The 19,652-nt window shown below is 36.0% G+C and overlaps 2 protein-coding genes across 7 annotated transcripts in view; both read left to right on the forward strand.

Annotated features, from left to right (window-relative positions):
* LOC117570787 (four and a half LIM domains protein 2) overlaps positions 1–17,494 on the forward strand; it is a 71,692-nt gene extending 54,198 nt beyond the window's left edge. For 4 of the 6 annotated variants that reach the window (XM_034252633.2, XM_034252632.2, XM_034252634.2 and 1 more), the window contains 5 exons: positions 5,310–5,510; positions 6,527–6,701; positions 15,719–15,888; positions 15,949–16,135; positions 16,198–17,494. In XM_034252633.2, coding sequence (XP_034108524.1) covers positions 5,310–5,510; positions 6,527–6,701; positions 15,719–15,888; positions 15,949–16,135; positions 16,198–16,355 — 891 coding nt within the window. In that variant the 3' untranslated portion in view covers positions 16,356–17,494. Of the gene's footprint in view, positions 1–4,164; positions 4,474–5,309; positions 5,511–6,526; positions 6,702–10,228; positions 10,380–13,382; positions 13,621–15,718; positions 15,889–15,948; positions 16,136–16,197 lie in introns of those variants that run through there. The other 2 variants (XM_034252635.2, XM_034252636.2) reach the window with 2 other exon arrangements.
* Positions 17,495–17,706: 212 nt separating this feature from the next.
* LOC117568895 (ubiquitin-related modifier 1 homolog) lies at positions 17,707–18,495 on the forward strand. Its single transcript, XM_034249796.2, has 5 exons — positions 17,707–17,822; positions 17,877–17,944; positions 18,003–18,084; positions 18,151–18,199; positions 18,257–18,495. The coding sequence occupies exons 1-5, from the start codon at positions 17,782–17,784 to the stop codon at positions 18,323–18,325; spliced, it is 309 nt and encodes a 102-aa protein (XP_034105687.1). The 5' UTR covers positions 17,707–17,781; the 3' UTR covers positions 18,326–18,495.
* Positions 18,496–19,652: the final 1,157 nt, after the last annotated feature.

The following is a 19,652-nucleotide window of genomic DNA, read 5'->3' on the forward strand; positions in this document are numbered from 1 at the left end:
TTGCTGTTGGCCGCTGTCAAAATGATCAGAAATTGAAAAATCTTTGTATTTCAGAAATGGTTAAATTTAGTTGTTGTTGTTGTGCGTTTCACGCTAAAATATTAATGACATGAGAAACAGGAAAGTGTGTCACTTGGGTGATTTGTTTACGTAGCTCACTTTGTGGCCACTTTGGTGGCGGGGGTCTTTCAAATCCATTTGTTCTTCGTTTTGTTATTATATTTCTAATTGTTTTTTTTTTCGTTCTTTCCTTTTGCAAAAGAGCACAGGGCCTTTTTGCTGTAAAAGTCCATTGCGTAATGTTTGGCTATCTGTTTCTGTTTCTGTATCCATACTAGCAAAAAGCAAAACATGCAAAATTCGCTGCCAAAAAGTCTTATTCAATAGTTTGTCTTTGACATGAATTCATTTTTCCTGTGGGGGCAAACGTTTGGCGCACTTAAAAGCTGCCAGATATTTTCATTTAATATTTTTTTAATACCCACACCGACCATATGGAAAGCGTGGAGTATTACACGTGTGAAAAACACAGAACTTTGTGCTTGGGGAACTCCTGAGACGGGTATTTATTAGTCGATCAATCGATGCGTCACAACTTGCAGCTATTTGTACTTGTTGGCATTATTTATCTGCAACATACGTATATGAGTCTAATTTATATATTTGTATGTTTTTGCTGGCCAAAATTATAATTTGAAATTCACTTGAAACTGTGCTGGCAAATGAAATATCCGAATATTTCTACATTTCAGAATTCTCTGCCCGCTGTGCCACTAAAATGAAACACCTTTTCATTTAAATTCCTGTTCCTCTTGTTGTTGCTGTTGATTTTCCCATCATTTTTCCATGCACACATTTTTCCCATACTTGTTTTTTATTAACGTGAATTTGCCGTTTTAACGGGCTGACTCTTTCGCCTGCCTGCCACACGCCTCTGCAACACATTTTCACACACCGACACACACCAAAAAAAATTAATGATGTTTTGTGCCGCGTGCAAGATATGGTTAAATGTCATTTAATGGCCAAAATAACAACAAAATGAAAAAAAAGTATATCTGCTATTTATAATCGTTTATTTCATGAGAACAACCGCTGTCAGAATTGTATCAAGCAAAATAAACTTAAACTTGAACTCATCATCATTATCATCATCATCAGCATCATATAGATCAAACATTTATCGACCCACTGACGCAGTTTTTCCAATCTACAGTTCGAATGTATTTTTAAACACTTAAAAAATCAACGCTAGACATTTAATTTCCATAATTTGACCATTTGCCGCCCGTCGATTTATGCCAGCCAGCGAAATTGTATAAAAATAATCTGGAAAAATGAAAATACTATATATGCAATATATGAATTTATGACCCAATTAACGCCTGCGTGCAAAATGATGAATGCCGCCGATGCTGAACGCAATTCTCGTGCGAAGCGCACACACACGACACGCCAACTTTTATCAAAAGATATTTTTGCGAACTGCATTTTTATTTATAGACAAACTCAAGATTGCATTACACTCTGCTCCATTGCACTTGCTCTTGTTGTTGTTCTTGTTGTTGCCCCTGCCACACACATGCTCAATCTACTGTCTGCACTAGCTTTAATATAATACGAGCTGAGGTGTTTCTATATACTATAACACTATTCACATGTCTGAGAGTGTGTGTTTGTGTGTCTGCCTCTGCGTGTGATTATCCACATGAACTCACTCATAAATTTTGATCGTTATAAAATTTTACATATCTCTGTCTTAGTTTATAATTAAAACTACTTTTAGTTGGCAAAACCAGACAATATTTGACTGCTTCTAAGATACCCTGGAGGCACGCAATAGTGAGCAGATTATAGTTAAAGTTGAGGGTTAATATATTTAAATGAAACATGTAATATAGCTACAGTCGAGTGTATACGAATTTTCATCCAAATGAAGTAAGTTAGCTGGAGTATTTCTTAAATATCAATTTTTATCTGATTGCAACCAAAGTTGCAGAAATCTCTAGCTCTAGGGACATTTTGCGGCAGGGAATTACCCATATTCATATTTCCATATTCATATATGAGTATCCTTATCCTGTTCGTCTAATATTCTTTACATGTTTGTAGTTACGTCTTACAGGGTATAGTTCTTGTTTAGAGACTACAATATATTGTAGTTTGTTCTCGATATGAAATTGGCCATTTCAAAATTTTACGTCTCGTTTTAAATTGAATAAATTATTATCTGGCAAGGCAACGCAACATTTTAAAATATTGTTATTCAATATATACTTTGCCAAAAGGAAAGAAATATAGCTAAAATAAATGATAGGTTTTTGCAAGTTTTAAAGGTCTTCAGATTAATAAAAAGAAGTAATTTTTTGTTGTTTTTTATTTATTTTATGAAGTGTATTAAGTACAAGAATATGTAAAGTATTGCTCCATTACTTAGCTATTCATTATCTTATCTCAGTCAATATTATATAAAACGGTCTAAGAAAAAACGTGCCACATTACATAGGAACAAAAATGTATATTTTGTTAAAATGCAATATCATATCTCAGGCACAATTTCTTTCCTAGATATTTTTGAAATGCATTGCTAATAGTTTTACTTTTGTACATGAAAAATGGTTTCTGTTGACAAGGCTAATGATTAGCCAAGATCACAGACAAGGGTTGCATAGCTTTCGCCCTTTTCACATATTATTTTCTTGCCAAATTTACAAAATGTGCGGTTCAGCGCACAAAGAGATGTGATAATTAATAGTATTATATTATATCAACCTTGCCTTGGGTGTGTCTGCAAATTGGTTGCTATTGAAATGCCAACATTCTATTTGTTTTAACGGGTTTGTAATTTTTAAATGTGTTTATTAACAATGTTTATTCAGCGACTACTATTTATTTGCCTTGGCCATTTGCCCTTTGTTGTCGCATTAATACAGCTGACACAAACGTGTCATCTGTGACATCTAAACTAAAGATTCAAATGCAGATGCAGATACAGATACATCTACGAATCTTTGGCACAGATACAGATTGATTTACTCGAAAATTAGATTAATTGCAAAATGAACTATTGATTTATTTTGGAAGCAACTTCTGGCTCATTTCAATTATCAATCAAGTTGTTCCACAAATTTGTTTAGACAATGTCTTTTGGAAAAGTATCTCAAAGCGATGTTTTTCCAGTGCAGCTGCTTGTAATTTTCTATTACGATTTCCATTGGCATTTTAATGTTCTCTGTCGCTGTGCCAAAAGTTGCTGTAACAAATTTGTTGCCGAGAAATGCGAAAACAAAACGGGAAAAAAGCGAAAAAAAAAGAAAACTCATATTAATTATATACGATGCTGCCCACGCTCGCTTACTCGCTGCTGTCCCTAGAAGATCAATTAAAAATCTATATGGATTCACGTTCAGTTGCATGTGGCATGAGATGCTGTTGCTTCTGCTGCAGACCAGACGGAATCAAGGAATTTATGCTCCCAAACAGACAGACAGAGACTGAGAGAAAGAGAGAGAGCGAGAGTGTGTGTGTGTGTGTGTGAGACTTGTGTGTCGTGTGCACAAGCGCCAGCAGAGGCAACAACAAAAGGAAAACAGAAAATGATTTTTCCGAAAATGATTATTTCAATACGACGAGCAGCTTCGCATGCGTATGTAAATGACGTGGGACACAGCGTCTCCCCCAAAACAGTTGCAGGTGTGTGTCACACACACACACACACACACCGACACACACATGTGTGTTTGCACGTTGTCTATTCTAATTTCTTTTGGCACCTGAAAATTTGAAATATTTATAGAACTGTGTATAAAATATTACAACCGAAATTGCAAACTTGACGTTGCATTTAAGATTCAATAATGCCGTTAATGATTAGCCCCGTTGGCCGTTGTCTAAGCCAATTTGTTATACCAATCTACTCTCTTTCTGTCCCCCACTTCTCTCTCTCTCTCTCACATACTCTTTGTATTATCTCTCACTCTGTGCATGATCTGTGCACTTGCTTGCTCTCTCTGTTGCGCTCAATTGGCTGCTGTTGCGCTCGCTGGCTCTCAATGGCACTCCCCAAGATTTTATTTTTACACTTGACTCTGGGGGCGAAACTAGATACACGCATCGCAGCGATTGCGCGAGATTTTTCAAAACGTTTTCAAATATTTTTGTGAAACACACGCGCCAGTTGGCATCTCGACTCGGGAAAGTCCAAAACGTAAACGCGAAAACTCAAATTTTTTTCGGCAGCGCTTTTTTTCGAGTACATAATAAATTTAGAAAGTTCAGTCGGTCATTGGAGTGCAAAGTTGTTGTCCGATCCATACAGGGAAAAGAACAGAAATCGTTTAGGAAAATGGCGGACGTGGAAATTATGCAAACGGTGACGGAGACCAAGAAAACGAAGAAGGTCAAAAAAACGTCGAAACGTCGCGAATCGGAAGTGCAAATCACCGAGGTGGATGCCTCCAATGAGGAAAGGGGGTAGGTGAACGTGTTACGTGTTCCGCTGTGGATCAAAAGTTTTGTGAATCAGTTCAGTTCAGTTCAGCAAAAAGGGCGCAAAAAACTAGAAAGAATTTTCCATTTTTCCATAGAAATTTCATTTCTTTTGTTTTGCGTCACTTTTCAAAAGACGCTCTCTGGTATTATTCTGGTATTTTGGATGGCCGTGTTGTAGCTCCCTCGTCTATATATGTATTTGTATTGTCTCTCATCCGATCAAAATGAATAGAAAAAAGAAAACTACAATTCAAAAACTCTCATGCACAAAAACGTTCATTCGAAAAATAATCTAAATCAAATCGATCACAAGCAAACTATCCAAAGTACTCGCATAACTCGAACTTTTACAAAACGACACGTTTACTACCTTCTTTCCTCGGCAAAAATGTTTACTAAAAGGTACCCACATAAAGCTGTCGTTGTCTTATAAATGTCTAATCTATGTCTACACATCAACCCAACAAAAAACACCAAAACAATCAAACTCACAACTCAAATCAGAAAGACTGTACAGGAAAACATATGTGAATACATACATGATACAACAGATACAGATACATTATATATACATACAGATCTTGATATATTATATTGAGAGTAGTGCCACAGAAACACGAACATACTATACCAAATGAATACTATGAATACTATATACATATATACCATACGTATATATCTTATACTCGAAATCTACAACATTTTTACACTGTCCCACACGCAAATTCGAAAAATGGAAATGCAAACACTTGAATGGAATATTTATACTCGCAGTACTTTGATTATTTATTTTTGTTTGTCTCTGTGTTTATTTGCAGTTAATTTTCAGTGGCGAGTACACAAAGGCCATGGACAAGGATTGGCATTCGGGCCATTTCTGTTGCTGGCAGTGCGACGAGAGCCTCACTGGACAGCGTTACGTCATCCGCGACGATCATCCCTATTGCATCAAGTGCTACGAGAATGTGTTCGCGAATACGTGCGAGGAGTGCAACAAGATCATTGGCATCGATTCGAAGGTAAGTCTTTTCACTCACACACACACACAACATATGGTTGAGATAACAAACATGATTATTGACACAACAAGAATAGCTACGATATATGGCGAATAACAAAAGTATTGGTCATATATAATATTTTGTTTAGCTCAAAGATCTAAGATTTTTACGGACACAATTTATAAGATATTCTACACTTTGTATGATTAATAGATCATTGGTTTTTATTAATTTAATGATCAAAATCTTTTAGTCTTGTATTATTTTAGTTTATAGACCTAAGAATTATATTGATTTTACTATAAATGTCATATAGTTACAAAGCCGTTATATAAACAAAAATTATTTAATTTTCTACATTTAAAATGAATTTATATTCTAATAATATGTTTCAAATTTAAAAATTTTAAATGAATATATGCATATATAATTTCGTTCATTTTTTGGTTTTGCGTACGAATTGGTTAATTTTTGAAATTATCACATCAGAAAACAAAACAGAAAGAAAATTCCAAAACCATCCTTAGCTCTAATTAAAGTACTTATTTAGAGCTATAAAAATAAATTTTTTTTATTTTCAAAATTGTTTCAGTTTATGTTATTTTCAATGTAAAGAGTCTCTCATGGGACACATGCCGCCATGGAATTACCCATATATTTATGTTAATTATTAAAAAAGATATAAGAAAACTATTTTTCTCAAATAACAAGCTATTACAAAATATTCTACAATTAATTTCAATGATTGCAATGATTTTAAAATGATAAAAAAAGATATGTTTTCTTTTCGAACCAAAAATTTCGTTAAATTACAATCTTTATAAAAAATGGTATGAAAAATATGATATTCAGGAATTTTTGAAATTATTAACAGCTAAATTTTAATTAATTTGAAAGCTTTTTGAAGAATACACGAAATGCAATATTGCATTCAATAGATCATTTCCATAACAAGCATACAAGCACTTTTCGAAATCTGGTTCACATTATTTTACATTTATTAAATATTCGAAAACTCGAATTTTCTTTCACAGGATCTATCCTATAAAGACAAGCACTGGCACGAGGCCTGTTTCCTGTGCTTCAAATGCAATCTGAACCTGGTCGATAAGCAATTTGGCGCCAAGGCCGACAAGATCTATTGCGGCAACTGCTACGATGCGCAGTTCGCATCCCGTTGCGATGGCTGCGGCGAAGTTTTTCGCGCAGGTGAGCAAACAATCTTCCTATATTCTTCCTATATTTAAGATGTTGCATACTTTTGGGCGGCTAAGGAAAAAAATTGACTGCATGTTGAGTGCAGTGATGAGACAACTGCGACAACTGGTTGGGTGGCAATTAAATGAGATAGAGAGAGGGAGGGGGGAGGATGCTGACATTTACTGGGAGTATGCTTAATACTATGCCAAATTAATTGCGCATGGAGCGTAATTTGTTACCAACTGGCGACACATTCCATAAATCTCCGATGTGCACTGGCATATAAACATAAATAACTAGCGCGTATTTGCTTGCCCTGTATAAATTTACCGCATTCAAAAGGGGTATATTAATTGTAGGGGTATCTCGTGCAGTGAATATTAAAATAAAGTGTGTGAATCTCGAAGCTTTAAAAGCTTTCAACATTCAAAATAAGCTTAAACTCTGGTGAAATATATTGAACTAAAAAGGCAACTTTTAAAGCTTCTGAAAGTAGTTGCTTTAAATAGTTAAGATAAAAAACGACAATTTTTATAAAAACATCGAATGGAACTCAAATGGAATGAAAGAACTTCTTTAATAGTTGAGAACAAGTACTAGAATTCATATAAGTCAAATAAAAAATTTCAAACTATTCCCTATTTCAAAGGAAAAACGAAAACTATTTGAATGGTAAAGATAAATCCTTACAATTTCTTGAATAAACTTTAAGGATATGATGTAAACTTCAAATAAAATAAAAAACTATTCACTATAGGGTATATTTTAGTGCAGTTCCCTAATAAACGTTGCTCGTAGTCAACTAATGAACTTGCTACAGCTGAGTGCGTGCAACGTGAATGAGAAGCGAGTGAATGTGTGAGAGTCTGAGTCTGAGAGTGAGCCTGAAGCCAGTTTCTTCTGTTTGCATTCAGTTGTGCCGGCAAAAACATAAAGTATGAGCATATATAGTATAGTATGGAAGCACGACAATATCTGTTTTCATTACACGTTGCTGTTGCTTTTGTTGGCTGCAATTTGAACGTTACGAGCACTTTGTGTCCAAGTTTGTTGTTTGCTGGTGCTTGAGATCTGACGCCTGACATAAGTCAGTGCATTTCAGCTGAGTTCGGTTCGCAGCAAGTTCATTGTCACGACGATGCGAAGCGATATGCGAGTAATGACTAAAGAGTGGCAAATCGGCCCACGCTTAAAGTCAGATACAGTTGCCCAGCTGTCTTTCGACTCTGTGTGTGTGTGTGTGTTTTGAGGCCCTGAACTCACAGGTGGACGACATTATATGGCTAACAACAACAGAGAAAAAAAGGTGTAAATTATGACAAGCGCCTTCTGTTGTTGACTGTTGTTCTGCCGCCTTTTCAATTGAAGCGTTGCGCAAACACAATTTAGTTATGGCAAATAAGTTCGAGTTCAGTTTTTGGGCTACATTTATTGCGATAAACAATACAACAATATAAACGAGATCAACGCGAACTTATTGTCATATCACTGAGAGGAGATAAAGTGTTAAGAGCACGTACCAAATTTGGCCGTGACACTTTCGTTTGCCAACGCGGAACGTGGCCGCATTTATTAGCCGCAATTGAAGGCATTACCAAAAATGGGGGGAACTGTTGTTATTATTGGAAGTACTGACATTGCCAATTACGCGAGGAAATAAATTAAAGTTGCAGTGTAAATTGAAATCAACATCAATGTCAGCGGCAACGGCAACGAACGCATCCCACACGAGCGTGAATGCCAATTGAGTGGCATTTGAATACACTCACTCAACTCAGCTCAGCTCTGATCAATGTGTATTCGAATATGTTGTCTAAAGGTGGGTCGTTAACCAAACGTGAAGAAAGACAAGTATCGTTTACATTACCAATTCAGGCATTAACTAATTGTCTAATCAAATACTTATTATCTACCAAGATTTTTGCTAATTTTTATTGCGTTTCAATTGGCCACAAATTACATCATGACAACACCAAAAACAAATCTCTCCCCAACACATAAATTCTCATCGCATTATCGCTGATCTGATGATGATGATGACAACGCCTTCGGAATCATCCCCTGTCATCTATGTTAATTCGTGGCAAATTGTTCAACAGATCCACATTAAGCACTCGCTACCTCATGACTCAACGCAAACACTTTTTTATTTATAACTATTTGAATATTTTTGTATAGAACTTGTTTTTCTTTTTCGACTTGTTGCTGCTCTCATGATTTGTGGCTTTTAAATTGGCTGCGTAACAATGAAATGGCAAACGAAGAATTATTATTATTAAAGATTGCCGATAAGCGTGTTGAATTAAATTAATGCTTTTCATATGGAAATACTACATTTTCATACCCGTTACCTAAAGGGTAGAAGGGTATTACAACTTTGTGCCTCCTTGCTCTACTTACTACGGGTATTAGTTGCTTTGGCTGACAAGCTAGTATATTTTGCCCTCTGTGGTATATTTTGAATGTAGTACTATATCAATATATTATATCAAATGTAGCATTTCGTATTTCTTTTCTTTTCTTTCTTTTCTTCACAATGGGTAGCGGGTATTTCATAGTCGAGAACACTCGACTTAGGCTTCCTTATTTGTCTTCTCGTTTATCGACCATAATTGCGGCATATTTGTCAGAAGTTATTACTAAAAAATCATTTATGAGGCGTACAACAAGTTTAATGAGTCAGTGCGAATTTTACGTGCTCAACCCGATCTGAAGACTTTAGATTATCTGCAAGCTGCAACTTTACTTCACTTCCACTTCAGCTTGACTGCCTAATTGTTTAATTGCTTGATAAAGTGAAGTTAACTATTTAATTGCAATTCAATTGATATGTTTACTAGACAAAATACCCACGCAGATTCCGAGTCGGCAATTAATCAAACAAGCGAATGGGGAAAGAATTTAGGGCTGCTTTGACCAAATGCGGCGTTTGTCAACTGCTAATGTCAACTGCTCTGGATGCGAATTTCCATATCAGCTAGTGACAACTGGCTGTGAATTTCCATATCAACTCGTATCAACTACTCTGGCTGTGAATTTTCATATCACATTTCCTTCACAAACAGCAGCCCACAATGTGTGCTGCTGCTCACCTTAACGCCCTGGCGGAGATTGACAAGCAACTTGAACGTAACGCAGTTATCTGCATAAAACATAAGCGAGTCAGTCAGTCTGGTCAGTCCGGCAGTCTGACTGTCATTCAACCAGTTTCCGCCAGTCAAAATAGTTCATAATTGCATGAGGAGCCTAAATGGCACCTTGCCTGCCTTGTTTTGTCTCTTCTCTGCCATGTTCAACAAGACGATCTTTGTCCGAGAGTTGGCGGCAACAACAAGCAACAACAATCAGCTACAACTTGCTCGCTTGCTTACGAATTTCACTCAACAACGAACTCAACTCAACACAGCTCAACTTGAATTCAACTCACAGTTAAATTCACCTCATTTGAGTCGTTTTTTCCCGTTGTTGTTATTTACTGTGTCGGCCTATTCGATGTTGTTTTTTTTGGCGGCTGTTCTCAGTCTCAAAACGGCTTTCAAAGCGCTCGGCAAGTGCCGCGGATGTAAATTGTTGAACGTGTTTAACGGGAGCAACGTGTTGCATGTTTGATATCAATTGCAGCGGAATCTTATAAACAAAATAGTCGCGCGGACTCGCTCGTATCATTTATTAAAAGCCAATTAAAAAGTATTTCCGCACTTCGTTATTGTTGAATTTGGCACAGCATACAGAATACAGAATACAGAGAATATTTCTCGTTTGCTGCTGTAAACAATAAATTTGTTTGGCGCAGCAAATATTCTTGTAAACAAGCTGAATTATTAAGTGCCCCCACACACAAACATTTTTTGGTGTAACTGCAGCCAGATCTCGTAAACTAGCCCTGATATAAAGCAGTTGCCGCTGCTGCGTATACGCAATATTTCATTTAGTTCGCCTGGGCGTATGCGCATTGCATATGCTGCGACACTTTCAAATTAATCCCCCTACGCACATTGCATAATCCCGAAACTAGGAACTGGAATCTCGAGTCTATCGCCTCTGCATTGCAGTTGAGATCGAGTTCGAATAAAATTCGTATTAATAATAAGAAATTTGACAGCAGCTCGCTCGTTGAATAGAAATTGCATAGCCAAAACCGGAAACAATTTGAGCTGCCTTTTTTTGGCTGCATTTAAAACAAAAAAAAATTGTGGCGATAGCATCGACGTGTGCCACATTTAAAGAGCTAAATGGAAAACATGAAAAGCAGCACACACAGCACACAGCAACAACTACGACGATGGCAGACACAATCATGAATATGCACGCAAAGAGTGTAACAGCAATTTCAGTTCGCCCACTTGAGAGTTGGTTGGCATTTCTCTCTGTTTTTTTTTGTTGGCACTGCAATTGAATGCCAATTGAAATGAAATCGAAATCGAAATTAAAATCATATAAACACGAAAAACAAAAAAAAATGAAAACGACAGCTTGAACTTTTGCTGTACTTGGCTTTATTAATTGAATGTCAGGCGCAATTTATATTTAAAAAATGGAAGAAAAAAGAAAAAGGTAGCCGACCCAATAAATCTCAAGAGCACTCAATACACGGCGCCTGTTTACAACATTCAAATGCAAACGGAGAGTAGAAACCCGCTTTAAACCCTAAATGAACCTCACTGTCATTTGTCTTTGTGACTGATTATACCTGCTATCTATAGGGTAAAAGGGTATTATAACTTTCTGCCTCCAGGAAATGTATGCAGCGCGCAAAAGAAAGAAACTTCGAGTCTATAAAGTATACATATATTATTGATCAGTGTCAACAGCAGGGACGATATAGCCATGTCCGTCTGTGTGTGCGTCTGTCTATATGACCATCTGCATCTCAAAGGCTAAAAGAGATATAGATATACTTTGTATTTTAAATATAGTAATGTATCAATATACCTAAATTAGCCTTTGGTTTAATTTTAGTATTTTTGCGGTATATCAATTTGGTATATTTTAAAATGAAAACCGCACTATTTTGAATGTATTCAGAAAATACTTTTCTATGTTACCTTCTGGTATATTTTGCACTCTGTGGTATATTTTGAATATGTTATATTTTTAGTATTTTCACAATATATTAATTATATACATATATACTTTAAAATTAATAATGTAGCAGGTATTTCACAGTCGAGCACACTCGCCTGTAGCTTTCCTGCTTGTTTTTGTATCGGCTTATCAGAGACAAGCCAAACAACAACAAGCGGGCGATTTCAATTTCTCTTTTATGTGGAAAACAGAAACCTAATAAATCTATAGACAGCTTTTGGCTGTGTGCCCTGCAGCCAGCCGTTGACATTTGCACAGCCAGGTCAGAAAGCGACATTGCTGATTAAGCTGCCTAACAAGAGACATATCACGAAATATAAAGACGATTGCATAAGCTGAACTTACAGTTGAGGAAATCATTATACAAACACAGAGAGTTGCATTCTTTGATTTCGCTGCGGAAATGTCAACGAATTCGAGTAGTCGAAATACGAACTTGCCACAAATTGTGCTGAGCGAAGCTCATCAAATGCAGAGCACGAGCGGCTGGCCGCACTTTCCATTTCATTTGCCAGCAATGCGAGAGCTTAAACACTGCATTATTATTATTGTTTTCATAAAGCGAGCTATCAATCATGCACTTAGATCACAGCTGGCTGTCAATGCGAGCAATTCGACTGCCTGGCGAATTTCAATGTCGCCTCCTCCGATCTCCACTTGACCTCAACGATGGCGGCGTCTCAGTCTCAGTCTTGTCTTGTCTTGTTGTAGGCGTCGACTGTCGACTCAATTCGTGGGCGATGTCTTTGGGATGTCGTGTTCGTTGTGTGTGTGCTGCTTGGCAACCAGCATTCAATTAGTTATAATTATGTGACACGTCTGAGAGAGGAGGGAGAGCTATAAATATAAGCAGCGATCAAGCTCAACTCAAACCACAAAATGTTATGCTGCAAAAGCCATATGAATGCTGCGGTTTATCAACTAGTTCTCAATCCGCTAACAAACAACCCGCAGACCCAATTCCCTGCCATATTAATTGCTTTGGCCATATTCCAAAGCGGTTTCCTGTGGGCAAATCCAGCATATAGAATTTGTCAATTTCCTGCCTTAATTTTGCGCGCACGCGCTCATGATAATTCTTCAACGTAATTTATTTTGTAGCTACTTTTGATTTTTTACAAACAACAAAAAAAGTTAATTATTTAATGATTTATGAAGGCATTATTTGTAGCTATTGTTGTGTTGCTGTTGCTGTTTTATTTTGCCATGTTATTTATAAACATTCTCTAAGTTTAATGAAACTTGTTGTCGATGCGAGAAAATTTCAACGTGATGTCATTGCCTTGAGAGAGACTCGACGTCGCCAAATTTGTTGTGTTGCTTTTCGAGAGCACAAAGATCGTCTAGAGATTAGTTTAGGCTGGGCTTAAGATTGTACATCTTAACTGGTTTGCTGCCCCATTCCCCTAAAACTAAGCTCCAGTTCAAGTCCATTGATCAGCTAAACGTTGACGCTGACCCACTTGCGGAGTTCTTTTTTCTTTTTCGCTAAACAAATTACTTGCCAACTTACACTTGGATTGTGTCGTGACTTAAAAGGCCAGTTTACGAGTTTCTTGCTGCTAGTTGTAAACACTTTGTAGCAATCCCTTTGGTTCTATATAGCATATAAAACCGATCATGACCGATGTGGATGTGCTCAGCTCTAGGATGAAGTCGCGTTTGCATTTGCAAACCAAAACGATTGGCGCCGAGCGCATTAAGAAGGCCAAGGATAACAACGAGGACATCGCTGTACTCAGCATGTTCCTCCCAAATGCCAGCGCTGTCGAGGAGAATCGCAGCTTCTATTGCTCCCTGGGCGATTATTGTCGCCTCGGTGATCCGCGTGCCACCAAAGCAGGTAAATCTCGCCTCGATCAACGATCAGCGATCAGCTAATGCGTTGTTGCTCGTAAATTATGTTAATTAAAAACCAGCGATACATCATAATTTATCAATATTAGTGCCCATTTAATGCTTCGGCTATTGCCAAAAAGGTTGAAAGATGATAGAAAAAAAGAAAAAAATAAATAATATAGACACCCACATGAAGTGCTTTCGTATTATGTCCAGCACTCCATAACGTCATCGCAGCTTTCGTCTGCGGATGAGTAACATTAACCCAAGCGGAGGTACACTTAAAAAACAGACAAAAAAAAAAAAAGAAAGAAACGGACAAAAAAATAGACAATCTCTAGACGATGATGATATGCTCATTAAAAGATGTTTAATACTCGCATATGAGAGATGTAAGCAAAAAAAGTTGTTCTATCCAAATTTGAGTTCAGAATGTTTTTTCTTGAGCTGTGAAGCAATCAATTTATTTCACCCATTAAGTTAATTTTTTCTCATTTTACTTTATTTTTCTGAGCTAGGACTTATAACCAGCATGCTTTTAGTTATATACATTATATTACATTACATTACATACATTTCTTAACTACTCTACGTGAATACTCAAGCATTCAACTATACCTATAACTAATTTCTTAGTGAAATCTTTCTAAACTGTTGTCTAACGCATTTTTTTCTTCTTCTTTTTGAAGTTTTGTTTCCTTCTGAAGCAGAGTACTATTATTTATTATTATTATATTGAAGTAAAGCAAACTTGGCTCGAAGTCTACCATTAAATTAATGAATGCATTAAAGAATCAACTTCTTAGACAAATCCTTCTTTACTCACTTTTCTTCTCTTTTTACTTTTGCCTTATATAGGACTATGTTACAATAGATCCATTTCATGCGATTCCTTGTAAAAGTCTCTTTTTATTTCTGTTTATTTTATTAAAGCCATTTTTCAACTGCTCCAAAACAACTATTAAATTCGTTAATGAAAATAGGAAAAAAATTCCTTGTCAAAGCTTTCCAGCTAGCGCACTTTTCGTTCCTTCTACTTTATGAATCTATTATATATAGAGCTTTTAATAGATGCTTTAACTGTTTTCCCTGTAAACCACTCTATTTTTATTTCTGTTGATTTTAGCAAAGTTATTTTTTGTTTGACGAAAACTCTAAGTTAATTCAAGTAACATATAAATAAACGAACAAAAATATTTAAGTCAAATGCTTCTCAACTCTTCCTCACTTTTCTCATTTAAACTGACATATAAATACTTCTAGGCTTATTCGTCATGTCTGCTATTAACATGTGGTAACATCTCCTACATCACCTAATGTCTATGCCACATTAAACTAAGTAACAGTTACAGAGCTCATAAATTTGCTCATATATGATTTTGCGAGTCTTTTTGATGGAAACTATTAAATAAATGAAACTTTGCCTACCATGGCGGCAATTTAAAGCATAACACAGAAACAATAGGAGACAATAGAATTGACTAGAATGGGTTAGTTAGTAACCGCCCTGACATTATTCCAGTCAATTACCCACTTCCCTCTTGCTACCAATTGGGAGTCAGTGAACCCAACTATGAAATCCCTCTAAAGTTTTCACTCAACAAAAACAGTAGTCGAGTCGGCAGGCAGACAATTTCATGTCTTATTTTTGGCAACAAATTTTGAGCACGCAATAAATAAACTAAAGAGATTTTTTATGCACACTAGCTGCTGAGTAGTCGGTGCCACAATGGGAAACTAATGGAGCCACGACGATTATAACGATAACTTCTAGGGGTCTCATCGTGTCTCTTGAGACTGCACAATTTGAATAATTTTTGCATTAATTGTTATGAAAATCAGCCTAAAAAGGGAATGGAAAAGCGAATAAAAGGGTTACGCTTTTTCACGTTGCATGTCAGCTGCACATAATGTTGGTAAAAGAAATCGGATTTTGTTTTTTACTCAGCGTTATTATTGAATGTGAATTGTGATTGGGTTTTGGCCTGAATATGTCTGGAATTTGGGGTATTTAATAGATTGAGTTACTGGCCAAAGTTCAAGGTTGCAATATGAAATTGAAATTGAAATTGATTTGTCTATGTTTGTCTCTCTCTCTCCAGGTACCAAGAAAATGGAATACAAAACGCGTCAGTGGCATGAGAATTGCTTCTGTTGCTGTGTCTGCAAGATGGCCATTGGCACCAAGTCGTTTATACCGCGAGAGCAGGAAATTTATTGCGCCGGCTGCTACGAGGAGAAGTTTGCCACGCGTTGCATCAAGTGCAACAAGGTGAGTTCCCAAACGAAAGTGGCAAGAACTGCATTGCTTAAAAACAATTCTATCTTACAGGTAATTACATCGGGTGGAGTTACCTACAAGAACGAGCCGTGGCATCGTGAGTGCTTCACTTGCACCCACTGCAACATTACGTTGGCTGGACAGCGCTTCACCAGTCGCGACGAGAAGCCTTATTGTGCCGAATGTTTCGGCGAGCTGTTTGCCAAACGCTGCACATCGTGTGTCAAGCCCATCACTGGTGAGTGGTGATACCCTTTAACATTATATAAAGTATATGACTAATTAATCTCTTCTCTGCAGGCATTGGTGGCACACGCTTCATTTCGTTTGAGGAGCGTCATTGGCATCACGATTGCTTTGTCTGTGCCAGCTGCAAGGCCAGCCTGGTTGGACGCGGTTTCATCACTGACGGACCCGACATTCTCTGCCCCGACTGTGCCAAGCAGAAGCTGATGTAAAGCAACTCCGCAGTCAACCTCCAAGTCAAGAACCAAGTCAAACAGTCGCCTAGCAAGTCAGGACTTGGGTGGAAGCAGTTGCAGCTGAAGAGAAGTGAAAGGCAAATTTAAAAAAAAAGGGAGCGAGATTTAGCCATATATTAAACATTAACAAAATTCAACGAAAATGGATCAAATCATCGGTTTGAGCGGAATATGTATTAAACGATATATACAAAAAAAAAAAAAAAAAACAAAAACAAACAAAATAATGCCTTACACTTACACATACATATACACTTATTAGATATGAGATGAGAATTAGCTAAAAAACAAGAAAATGAAAAACAAAAACAAAAAAATTGAATCCTAAAATCAAAAGCCACAAATTTTTAAAATTATAAATTAACTATTGTACGAGTGCTTGTATACTTATTAATATAGCATCAAAAATTATATAGAGCTATACGCATAATGCTAGCCTAAACTAAAGTGGGAAAATCGAGTGACAAAACATCAACAAAAACATAAGAAACAAAATCAAAATGAAAATGATAATGAAAGAAAATCTCGCTTAAATATTGATATTTTTTGTGCTTTACCATCAAATTGTATAAAATATATATTTATTATTTGTAATTGCATTTGAACGCGAAAACAAAAACAAAATGAAAGAAACACTAAAAAAACAACAAAACAAAATGATTGTAAACAAAATGATAAATACTGTAACTATTGTTGCCACACATTGCATAATGTATGTATGTTTATTTATTTATTTTAAGTTCTCTAACCACACAAAAAACAAAAGATGCGTGTAAAGGTTTTCTAACCGTGGGTTTCAGTTAAATACTTGTATTAAAACACATTTTATGTTTTCTTTTATTTTTTTATATTATGTATGTTATTAAACAAAAACCTACCACACACTACAAAACACTTCAAACAAAGAAAAACATATACCCAAACGCAATACACGCACACACACGTCCTAGCAATTTAATTGTTTAGTTTTATTTTCATGGTGTTGTATTATAATGAAAGCACTTTGCGCAAACTAAAAATGTCCACACATAATTATTTTACAAACGCCAACAAAATGTCAATGTCCTTAACTATTTAATGAAATTAAAGCTAAATAAATTAATAATATTCATCGATGTGTTTTGTTTTATTTCAACTTTGGTATCATAAGCATGTGGGAATAATTTAAATTTTACTTACTCGAAATTCAAATTCTAATTTCAAAACGCAAAAAGAGAACTGTTAACGCAGTAAGGAGTACATGTCGGAGTTTTTAGTGAATGGCAAGCACGCTGACGGTTGCCTGGTATTTCTAGTATTAAAAGTGCTTTATCGATAGTTCTCGTCATTTGAATGGTCACACACCGCCAAATAAAACAGCTGTAGAAAGCTTTTTAAAGAAACAACTCAAAACAAATGTAAAATGGGAGGCACGCCGGATCTGAAAATAATATTGGAGTTTAGGTAATTTAATGCTTGGCTTGTTATTATAAAGTTTATAAAAAAACTGTTTTTCAGTGCTGGCGCCGAACTACTTTTTGGAAATATCAAAAAACGTGAGCTATCATTGGATGGCACTCAGAAATGTAAGCGTCTTTTTATTGACTAATGAAATTAATCATTTTAAATATTGTTAATTTGCAGGGACAATAGCGAATTTATTAAAGTGGATGCATGCCAACATATTAACAGAACGTCCAGAGCTATTCATACAAGGTGACACTGTGTAAGTCGGGCATATCCAAGTAGCACGTGTTGATTTCTATACTAAATGCATTTGTTGTTTTTTCAGACGACCTGGAATTCTGGTGCTAATCAATGACACGGATTGGGAGCTGCTGGTTAGTTGTATTAATTTGATAATGCACATTTGAGTTCTAATAAATTTTTATTTGCAGGGCGAATTGGAGTATGAACTGCAGCCTAATGATAATGTGCTCTTTATATCAACGCTGCATGGCGGTTAGCAAAAGCAGCTGCTAAAAACTTAATTACTATTATCAAATGTTCAGAAGTTAGGTCTAAGTGATTATTATTAATATATAAGCATAAAGTGAACTGCAAACTGTAAATGACGTGTCTATATCAAAATTAAAATCAACTCGTGAATCAACAGGTGCAAAAAGCCCTCAAACAGTTGTAAATAAATGTAACAAAAAAAAAAGCATTGAACCGTTAATAATGCATATGCTGCCTGCTGCAAATTTCTGTTCGTCTGGTAGCTCAGCTCTCAATTTGACTCAATTTTAGCTGTTTGCGCAGTTCAGAATGTGCCACTCACTCATCATTAACAAATAACATGTATATTTAAATGCAGACTTAAAATCTACATAATTTATAAAAATGAAAAATAAAAATTAACATTTTAAATCAGAATTACGTCCCTTTACTAAAATTAGCAAAGGCCCACACGATGGTTCGGGATGTAAAGTTTTCTTCATTTTAAGTCGCATAATGTTAGCGCGCACGCTATTTAAAGCTCAACAACGCGGAATAACAAGTTGGGAATTATAAGGCATGGTAACAAATGTGGTGACTCACACTAAATGTGTAGCTGATTTTAAACCTTTGAATTTTATAAATTGAATTTAGTTTTTGTTGAACATTTTGCAATTTTATAAAAATTAAACATATTATTTTATACTATTTAAATTTATATATTTTGTAAATAGAAGTTAATTAAAATAGTTAGTATTCAGTTAGTAAAGGGTTAGTATTCATTATTTTATCAATTGGTTGCTTGCATTGTTTGATGCAAGCACTTCGAGAGCAAAAACGATTTCTGTTGCCACCACAACCTCTATAGGCAAACTTCTTACAGTTTTTCGTTTTTGTGTCGAAGTACCACATTTCGTTATTGGAATTCTTTCGGCAAACGGGCCAACCAGCAACACCACGATTTTTAAGGCCCTCGCAGACCTGTCCAACTGTAATAAATTATTGGTTTATTTAAATATATCAAATTGTTAATATAATTACTTACATGCAGCTCCCCGACAATCTTTTTTTCAGACTCTATGTGGGACACATAAAGGGCGAGAAAAATTAGAATTCCAACTACCTTCATTGTGCTACTAGAACTGAGTAAAGAAAGCTTTTAGAACTGCACTTAAATAGCAAATTTATAAAGAAGCGTTGATAAAATTGCAACTGTTCCCGATCGGAACAACTGCTGATAGGAACAGTGGTTGATAAGCAAAACAGTCCCACAACAGTTTTCACATCAACTGGATTGAAGCTGCAACACTTGCTAGTCCAGTTCCAAGTAAAATACCAGGCGAACAGAATCAGCAG

Source organism: Drosophila albomicans, chromosome 3 (genome assembly GCF_009650485.2).
Source record: "Drosophila albomicans strain 15112-1751.03 chromosome 3, ASM965048v2, whole genome shotgun sequence".
NCBI classification, from domain to species: domain Eukaryota; kingdom Metazoa; phylum Arthropoda; class Insecta; order Diptera; family Drosophilidae; genus Drosophila; species Drosophila albomicans.

Excerpts from the sequence above, each read along its gene's own strand:
- LOC117568895 (XM_034249796.2), top strand. The coding sequence starts at position 17,782 with ATGGGAGGCACGCCGGATCTGAAAATAATATTGGAGTTTAG. Across the intron at positions 17,945-18,002 it reads ATTGGATGGCACTCAGAAAT|GGACAATAGCGAATTTATTA; the intron begins GTAAGCGTCTTT and ends GTTAATTTGCAG. Across the intron at positions 18,085-18,150 it reads TTCATACAAGGTGACACTGT|ACGACCTGGAATTCTGGTGC; the intron begins GTAAGTCGGGCA and ends TTGTTTTTTCAG.